The sequence below is a fragment of the Heterocephalus glaber genome, unplaced genomic scaffold, assembly GCF_053883595.1.
Source record: "Heterocephalus glaber isolate CG9 unplaced genomic scaffold, H.glaber_assembly_v1.0 deba00000896, whole genome shotgun sequence".
NCBI classification, from domain to species: Eukaryota; Metazoa; Chordata; class Mammalia; order Rodentia; family Bathyergidae; genus Heterocephalus; species Heterocephalus glaber.
The window spans coordinates 2,340,987-2,351,500 of NW_028258170.1; the positions used below are offsets into that span (position 1 = coordinate 2,340,987).

The following is a 10,514-nucleotide window of genomic DNA, read 5'->3' on the forward strand; positions in this document are numbered from 1 at the left end:
CCAAGTGAGCTAGAACAAAATCTAGGGCCAGCCCAAAATATGTTTGTATTAAGTAAACCCTTCAATATGGGAAATTTACCCTTTGGGATAAGGATTTATAAGGGATTGGGGAGGGAGGGATAGAGAGATAGAGGGAGAGGGAAAGGTTAGAGGTGAGGGTAGAGGACATGGGAAGATCACGTAAATTGTGGGAATCTGTTGAAGGCAGGAGGAAAAGACAGGGTGAAAGAACAGAGACAAGAACAGGACAAATTGACAAGAGTAGGGAAGCTAGAAATTGTATTCACCTTCCTATAATAGTGACAGTTGAGAGGACAGAGAGAGAGAAACAATTCATAATGGGACAGGAAAAGGAACAAAGAGAGAAACATAGAGCCAGAAGGGATAGAGATAGATTAAAAAAAAGAAAAGAAAAAAGAAAAAAATATATAAAACCAGACAAACACCAAAAAAAATGTCTCCCTCAGGATATGTCTCTGCTGTCCTGGTAGGCAATGTGTGGTAGTGTGTGGGTCTAAGTCAATTAGTCTCAGCAAGCCAGCTGTCATCTACTGAGATTCAGGCTGATTTCTGGCTGCAAGGTCCAAGTTGAGGTCCCTGATCTCCTGCAGGATTAAACTCTGTAAGGTTCTAAACAGGTTCTAATCTTAGCTGTCCTCTCCACTAAGTTAGTCCGAATTTCTATGGGAGGTCCTGACCCCACCAATTTGCCAACCATGATGGTCCAGTGTGGTTTTATTGAACAGTTTTTCTTCACTTTCCTAGTGGGCTTCAATTTTCATTGAGGATCCTCAGAGATCCCCTCTCTGTTGTTCACTTCTACTCTACCTCCTGGAGCTCATAAGCATAGCCTTTATATTCCCCCTGGTGCCTCTGCTGTGTGGTCCAGCAGGGAAGCTGCTGGGGTCCACAGAGGACATCTATTTTATAACATGGTGATTATGATTAATGCTTCACCTACTTGAAAACTTCTGGGAATGGATTTTAAATGTTTACACTGGAAAAATGATGAATATTATCTTGTTTTAGCTGCTTTACTATATATATATATATATATATATATATATATATATATATATATATATATTACTCTTCAAGTTGTCCTCTATAAACAATATGTATTTGTCAATTAAAATACATTAAGAATGTATTTATATTCTGAAGTTTTAATATTTTCTATGATATATCTGGAGGATCTCAGCTAAAAACTTCAGGTCTGGGAATGCTTGCCTATATTTACTTTTCTTTGCTTTTGCTCCTCAATATGTCACCCATGATAAGCATCAGCTAGGAAAGTTGGAAATGCAGAGTCCCATCCCACATCTCAGGTCTACCTGTTGTTACTCCCAGTGTAGTTTGGATTGAGGGGTCCTTATGAGATGCAGCGTTCTGTACTCTCCTGTGACTCACTAAGCAAAACCATTCCCTACTTGTCATGACAGATGTTTCCAGCTTCTCATGAATGTGACTGTGCCATGGAGGGTTCGCAGTGAGACAAGAAGGAGACAGAAGGACATGGCTTTGTCGTAAGTGCATGAATCTGGCCTCTGAAGTGCAGGGACATCCCCTCCAACCTGCAGGCCTATGAACATTGCATTTTAATAAACCATGACAGATACAATTTGATGAATTTGAAGAGAATAAAATTAAAAGAAAAATTAAAATTAAAGAAAAGAATAAAATTTAAGGAAAAATAAAGAAACAGTGGATCATACCAAATGGGCTATTGACCTTTATTTGACTGTTCTTTCAATTCCTAACTGCTTTTAGTTGATAATGCTAATTATGACCTCACTAAATGTGGACCTCATTCATGGCCAGTGCATATGCACCATGCGAGTACAGATCTGTTCTCTAGGAGGAAGTGAAGTCGTTTTGTCACTCCAAACCCCAACTAAGCCAAAAATGTGTGACTTCAGGATTAATGTTCAATGAATAATTTAAAAGAAAAGTGATACTTCTCCTCTCCACAATGCTTAATGCCTTCTTACATTATAATTTTGTTTCCTAATTTCTTTGTATGGGAGACACACCCTATTATTCCACTGGAAGAAAATAAATATTATGAAAAACTATTTTCAAAGACTTGGTTTCTGGTTTTTCTTCTTCTCATATTTATTCCTTTCCTTTCTCCTACCCCTCCCACTTTCCCTTCCCTTTTGGGCCTTATCTTCCTATTTTACTTTATCTATTATAGATTTTGATCCTTATTTGCACTTTCAGTTTCTCACATCAGCGTAACTGTTCAGTATTTGTGTGTCCTATTTTTGTCACTTAAAATATAAGTAGGGAGGGGTGGAGAGGTGGAAGGGATTGCAAGGGAATGTGAAATAAATAAGAACCGAGAGGTATCATGTAAAGATGCAAATTCCCAATGATGAATGTCATCATATTGTATACCTAAAATATATCAATAAACTTAAAGAGTTAAAAAAACTAATATGGACAGTACATATATATATATATATTAGGTTGAGCATAATATTTAATAGCACAATTACTGTTACTCTTATTGCTGTCTCTCTTTTTATAAGCAGCAGACAGTTCTGAAACAAGGCAAGTTTAAAGGAGTGATTGATTATAAGTAAAGAGAATATCTTACAGAATTCAGGAGTGCCGAGGGGTCTTAGGAACCAATAAGAATGTAGGATTCTGCCACCATTGGGATCCTTGTCTCATTCTTTATTCCAGATCTATTTGTTGCTAGAATAGTCATGAGTTTTTATTTAGTAAAATGTATTTACTTACAAGTATTCAAAATGTCAGTGAACCAGCTGCCACTTTATCTTTCTTTCTTTCTTTTTTTTTTTTTGCAATTTCACAATATTATTCAGTTAATGGAAAAATGATTGTCTTGTACAAGGCTGCCCCAGAGACACTGAAGATGGCAAACCCTTCCTCCCCATGTGTAACTAATTTGTACTGTGCAAACCCAAGAGCCAGCTGTAAATTTCCATTCCAATTTACACACCTTGTACTGTACTAGGAACCATCACTAGACTGAAGATTTAACTGGGGCAGTGCTTTCTAAAGACACATTTGGTGGTGTGCTAACTATGCATCAAAGATGGTTTAAAAACATCTTCCACACCCTGCATTCAATTATTTGTTTAAGGACAAATGAGTTGTGTATGTAGTGGAGAATTGTTGCATACATTATAACTAAGAGAAAAAACATCCTTGAGAATGAACTTAGTCTTCACCTTCCTCATCTTCCTCCTGTTTTTCCTTCTTCTCCTTTCTTCAGCCTTGAGGATTCCTCTTTGCTGTGTATCAGAATCTCCTGTGTTGTTTGCACATTTTTCCTTCAGCTCAGCAGCCTTCCTTCCAGTAGGCCAACTGCACCTCCAGTAGTGGTGCTCCTCATCTCCACTGGTTTTATTTCATCCTCTCCAAGGCATAGGTCAGATGTGACCTTTGGTTTTGGAGTGAAAATTTATGCAGAACAAGAAAAAGCCTGAAGGTTGCCTCTTGAGTACAAGATCCTTGAGTTTCTTCTCCCTTTCTCCTTTAGGAAGGAAACAGGTTTCATGACTTCCACACAAACCTCATGCCTGCTCTCTCTTCTGATCATGACACCAAAAGACACCTTTTTTACTTTTGTAGATACAAGTGACTCTTTTTTGCTTTATGTTATTATTCTACTTTGTAGCAAGAAATTTTAATGCATTTCACAATCTCTTCACTTCCATTATCAAAAAGCGAAAGACTTTCCATATTTGGAGCACTGGGTTTTGAACAATGAGTTTTTACTTTGAATTTTGGCAAAACATGAAGCATTTGTATTTTAAATGAGTAATAGGCTACTGGGTTTCAGTAGTCAGTTTCCAATTCAAAAAGCAAGTGGAGTGCTCACATTATTTTGATTTTTGTAAGAATTTCCTAATATTATAATTAAAGTGAGATGTATTAATTGCAAAACATCATTCCAAAACCAACCCAAATTATGTATACATGCAGTCAAGATTATTAATTTTTCAATTTTTTATTTATTATCAGTAATTGTTTGCAGTACATAAAGACTGCATTCATTGTGAAGAGTTGGTACATAATACTCCTTAATTTTTTTCTACTTCCTTTGGTCCTTCTCTCCCTTCCTAAAGCCCTTGAACCCCCTTCCATTTGCAAAAATCTTCTTGTTTCCTATTATCTATATTTTATTCTGCTTTTAAAATTATTTATAATTTAGGTTTCTAATATAAGAGAAACCATACAATGTTTAAGCTCACATGTCTGATTTATTATTATTGCAGTAAATTCACTAAATAAATTATTATGCATCTCTTACCACATTCTAAGCAGTGCACTGAGAGGTGTGTAAAATAATGCATATAAAATACCAGTCCCTTCTTTTGGATAAAATTCTGGAAAGAAAGATGTATCAGAAACAAGCAGAAAATTACATTTAAAATTAGTACTGAACATAAACAGAGCAAGGCAACAAGAAAAACAATTATGGTTATTTATGCAAAAATTAATGTAGCTAGGAGTAGTCTTCCATGTGGACTAACATTTAACTTGATATCTAAAAGGTAGACAATAACTGGAGAGAAGTTGGGAGAAATACAATTCATGGTAATAGATAAGGCCTTCAAGAGGGTCTCAAGTTTGGAAAAAGCATGGCAGAAAACCAGTTAATGAGAGAGCAAATGAGAGACAATGAGGAGAAAGACAAAAGCATAACAGGGCTCTTATATCAGTGTATCATGGGCAGGAAGTGGCTCATGTGAAGCACTTATGTGTCTCTTTTCCCTCCCTTCTGAAACTAAGTACTGTTTGAATACATGTAACATATCTCCCTTATATTTGTTACTGTTGGATGAATTGAAATTGAATACTTAGCACATAGAAGGAACTGTAGACACAGTATTATGATCATTGTTCTGTTTAATTTCATACCTTGGCAAATAATACATTGCTAAATGCACAATCACCAGTTTTGTCCCATAAAATATTATTTCCCAATACCTCAACCTAACAACCTGAACTAGCTCTGCTATAACTCATTATGTGGTTGGAAATATTTAACTCAATAGATGTTATAAATTCAATACTTTATTCTAGCAATTTTGTGAAGTTGTTGCACAATACCAGATTAACACTTGGAAGGAATCATTGAAACATCAAAGTCCATGATGTGTCAACATGGTGTAACTGTATTATTTGTTCCATTCAGTTGGGCAGAATGAATGGTGACTTACAGTGCAGTAATCCTGTAGGAATAAACTCCCAGTTACTCAGAGCAACAGACTGAAAGCAACTACAAACTGTTGCAATCACATTGCTCAAATCCCAAGATCCTAATATATATAAGTGTATACCAATTATTAGTTTTCCCCAGAGTTATCTTTTGTAGTAATTTTGTGTTTTTTTCTTCTGGGTGTGTTAAAAAATACTTTAGGGATAAATCTCCAAATTCTCCATGCATATAAATCATTCTTGGCAGTTCCTCCTTTGGACTGCTGGTGTCTCTGAGAGAATTTTTCTTTGGTCAGGTAGCAATGAGAACTCTGACTTCTAGACATATGACTTACACTTTCTTCTCTTCTTTTGTTTTGTAATCTTCATTGGTAGGAGTCTAGTAACATTAAAAACAATCTGAATGTTATCTTAGATCAGCAATGGCAAAGCTTTTAGAGCTTTCACTGATACAAACAACCTGTTGTGGCATATGCCATAGGTTCGCCCCCTCCAGCCTAGATATTCAGACAGGTAAAATGAGTCAGTGTGTATTTCTTGTTTAGATTGGTCACTAAAAATATTATAATTGCCCTATAATTATGTATTTATAATAACTTTCACCCCAAAGAACATTTTTCTCATTCATTCAAGTATTGAAAAAGCACATTAGTATTTTTAGAATATCTTATTAATATTTTTAGAATATTTGTAGAAAGAGCAATCCCATGACCAAAAACAAAAAACAGTAAGATGCACAATTTTATTAAAAAATGAGACAAATTAGCAGGAACTATATTCGTTGTGAGAAAAATTAAATTCATAAAACTTTGAAAAACCTCTTTTAAATCATTGAAAAGTGAAAATTTGGGGGTAAATTTAATATTACCTAAGAGGTAGCTAACTAGTGATAACTATAGTATTGGTAAACTCATGAGAGAAAAATTAGAATATTAGAAGTGATGGATACTTTGGAAACAAGTTAAATCTGACATTAGATGGAGGAGCTTGCTAAATACCATAAGCAGAAAATCATGATAGCAAGTTAAAGAATTGTTTTGTTATATGAAGACTCAGAAGAATCTTTATTGACCACATAGAAAATATGAAGACATCACACAGCTCATGACCTGTAATTTAGGTTCATGCATTGTAGTTATGTAGCACACCTCGCTCCTGTATTTGTGAGGCCATGGAATGGGAATCACTGGAGAAGGAACAGGCTGGAGTCCCTGAAGGCAGGACAGAAAAGGAAAGTGTCTTTTCCTGGGAAATTATTACACATGCACTTCGCATGAAATTTGCTTTGTTCTTCATCCCTACTCTAAAATGCTGTTACCAGTCCAGATATTCCAGGGGACTTTTCTGTTTTAAAGCCCAGTTGAGTTTGTTTTTGAGATCAATTACTGAAATAATACTTCAGTCACTTCATCTTCTCTTTCCTCTGGCCCTTTCCTTGGCTTCAGTGTCCTCTTATCTCCTACACAACTAGTCCTAAAGGGCTACATGACAGTTGGTGTGCAACCGACCTTGTACACAAAGACTGGTCAGTCTGTACTCCTTCACATGCTCCTGCTTAGCCAGAGGGGGAGGAGGACGACTTGTTTCTAAGCTCAAACCTAAGTAACTGGTTTCCAGTGTACAGTCAGTGGCACCCCTTTTTCCTCCCAATAACAGAAACTAAACAACCACTAAATGGGAAGTAATGTGAGGTGCTTTTCTTTGCATTTTCATATAATAAAAACAAGCATATATATATATATATATACATATATAATCATTATGAATGAAAATCGGTGAAGTGACCAAATCTGTTAATTTTATTATCTAGTTTAACTTTAAACATTTTTATCTACACAAAAACAATGTGACATTTTTACATAGAAGTCCATTTCCACAGATTGTTTTAACAATGAGTATAGATGTCTAATAACTCATTACTGTATACACTGAGTCCTGATTATGCAGAAATTTCCACATAGGACATCTGTGTTATTGCAAAACCTCTCTTTGCAAAGATCTCCTCCCTCCGAGTTATTTTTCTGAGTGTTATTTCTCATAAAAAGAACAGAATATTCATGACTGTTACAAAACTGATTCAGCAGTCTCTCTGATGCTTTAACATGAGCTGGTTGATGTTCTTTATTAGACTAGGAGTTAGAAAATGGTAAGGGTCGTAGCAGATAAATTTTGCTACCACTTCCATAAATGTCAAGTGAATGAACAATCTTTCTAATCATTGGGTAGACTGGAGAGTAAACAGTGATGGGAACTTTAAGATTATTTGACTGCCTCCCACATTTTCAATTTGTATTTGTCACATTATAAAATTCATGCTTGCATCTATGTGGAAAGCCTTTGATTTCTCATGAAAGCTGAGTAAAATAGCTGTATGTGCTGTTCATATCACCTGAAAGTCCTCCCTCACTCCTTTCTGTATAGAAAAGTCCTAGTTATTATTCAAACCCTACTTAAATGTTGCTACTAGACAGTTTTGTTCAAGTTTTTTTATTGAATTAATAACATTTAACTGTAAATATTATCTTCCTTACCATGAAGACACTAATTGGCTCTTTCAAAACAAGTACTTTCAAGACAAGTTATTTTTACTTTCTGCATAATCCTACAAAAGAGCTTGAGTGCATATAGTTTGGAAAAGGCTGTTTTATTTAAAAATTAAATCATTCACATATTGAAAGTATCATGGAATGACAGTGGCTAATTCATGTTTTTATTTGGTTCAATGCCCGTGAATAGCTTCCCCTTAGAGGTATGCAGATGGTGACATTAGCATTACATGTACTTGTTATTTATATCATAGTAGATAAAACATACAGACTTCTGTTTTGTGCCCTTGTTAAACACAGGTTGAAAGTTAGAATTGATTGCAACATTAATTTTAGTAGATTTCACATGAAATAATGATACTTAAAATTGGAGTTTGTTAAGGCCTTAAAACAGGGATGGTGAACCTTTTAGAGATGATGCCCAAACCACACTCCAAACTACTTATTTACCTCAAAGTGTCAACACTGCAGTTAAACCTCAACTCTGAGGTTTTAATTTAGAAAAGAATGACTGTTGTCTGATGCTCAACTGCTGGGGCGACTTGGCTCGCATACATACAGAGAAGACTCTGGTGCCTGCTGGGCTTGTGTGCCATAGGTTCTCCACTGTTGCCTTAAATCCTGGACTGCATGGAAGCACACAGCAAAAATTCTGTCCCACAGCCAGAGCCATTGTTGACTCTTTTCATTGGGAAGGACTTGTCGTTCCTTTCATTTGACTCTTGTACCGTCCACTTCACCCATTCTTATTAGCCATGTGGTTCCAATGAACAAATGAGTTTTGATCCTTTATCTTATTTTATATATCATTAATAAATAAAATTTGAGAATTCATAATGAAAATATATTGGGCAGAATTCTAGCCAGATAGTTTCCAGATTTATTCTTTTATTATAACTGACATTTTCCAAACTGGTATTACATTATCTGAAAGTATAATCTATCCACTATAGTTAGTTATGTGTGAACTCTGTACTAAGAAGAGTTCTATCTCCCTAACTAGCTTTGCTTTGTAATTCTGGGCATTATATTGTTACAATGAACAAGTCTGAACTATTTCTATTATGGGTAGAAAGCTGAGAGTCAGATTTGTGTTCCAGTTCCACTCGTTGCACAAATCTTTCAACACTCGTGATATGCTCTGAAACCCTTAGATGCTTCCTAGGAGAAATGAAAAATAGTAAATAGGTGAGCAAATGAGATTAGGATCAAACATTTGATTACTTTTTTCTCCTTTACCCATGGCTTCTTGTTTTAATCACACAAACTCCTTTAACAAAATTGCTTCCATTCTGAATTACACATAGTAATTCACACATAGTACATCTTTGTTATTCCAGAATTGAGAATCTTTGCTCTGATCCCATAGAAATGGCATGTTTCCAAGTCTTGTAGATATAGCAGTGAAAGAGACCCTGGAGAAATTCACTCAGGGCCCTCTAATTCTGGGCTAACTCAGCCGATAGAGAGGTAAATCCTCAAAGGCGAAGCTTGTAAATATGCACACACTATTAGTAACTGCAAAAATGCTTTTGAAATACATGTTACCATTGATTCAGGATCACACCTGGGCATATGTCTTCATAATGACCCACTCCCTTTAGGAACCATCTGAACACTGTGCATTGAGCTAATTGAGACCATGACCTTCTTAAAACAACCTTCCCCTACCTTCTCTGACTCTCTAATAATAATGTGAGGCTGAATGAGAATTGAAGCTACAGAGAGACACAGAGAATTAGAGAAAAAGAAAACAAATCACTAGATGCTGGACTCACCTTCTTAACCATTTTAAGTCACCTAAGAGAACATGCTGGTGCCTAAGAAAACAATCAGAGAAAATTCCATCTTGGTGACTGAGTTTATTTTCTTGGGACTAATGGACTGACTGCCCAGAGCTCCAGCCCGTTCTTTTTGTGCTGTTCCTGGTGATCTACCTGATCACCATCAGGGGAAACTTGGCATGGTGGATCTGAGCAAATTCCCGCCTACACACTCCCACGTACTTCTTTCTTGCCAGCTTTTTCTGCTTGGATCTGTGCTATTCCATCAACATCACTCCCAAAATGCTGGTGAACTTCTTAGCAGAGAAGAAAACCATTTCCTAGGCTGCCTGCTTGGTGCAGTGCTATTTTTTCATTACCATGGTGATCACTGAATATTATATGCTAGCAGTGATGGCCTACAATAGGTACATGGCCATCTGCAACCCTCTGATTTACAGGCAGGAAGAAGTCCAAAGGAGTGTGTCCATGCCTGATCGCTGGTCCCCACATCTACGGATTTCTCGGTGGCCTCATGGAGACCATGTGGATGTATTGCTTAACCTTTTGTGGTTCCAACATCATTAACCACTTCTACTGTGCTGACCCACCCCTTACCTGCCTCTCCTGTTCAGACACCTTCATTAAGGAAACATCTATGTTTGTGGTAGCAGGGTTTAATCTTTCCACCTCCCTCCTCATCATCTTTGTCTCCTATCTGTTTATCCTCACTGCCATCCTTAGGATGCGCTGTGCCAAGGGCAGGTGCAAAGTTTCTCCATGTGTGGGTCCTACCTGATGGCAGTGACTGTGTTTTATGGGACCCTGTTCTATATATGAGACCTCCCACAGTCAAGTCAGTGGAACAGTCAAAGATCATTGCAGTCTTCTACACTTTCGTAAGCTCTATGCTGAACCCAATCATCTATAGTCTAACGAACAAGAATGTGAAACAAGCCTTTCAAAACTGACCAGAAGAAATGCATTTTCCAAATTAAATTGCTGA

General features: G+C 36.5%; 1 protein-coding gene across 1 annotated transcript; it reads left to right on the forward strand.

Moving 5' to 3' along the window:
* The first annotated feature begins 9,555 nt into the window (after window positions 1-9,555).
* On the forward strand, window positions 9,556-10,514 carry LOC101719956 (olfactory receptor 5M5). Its single transcript, XM_004869886.2, is given in 6 exon segments — window positions 9,556-9,624; window positions 9,626-9,967; window positions 9,969-10,272; window positions 10,275-10,337; window positions 10,340-10,468; window positions 10,471-10,514. Coding segments are annotated over 6 exon segments (951 nt in total).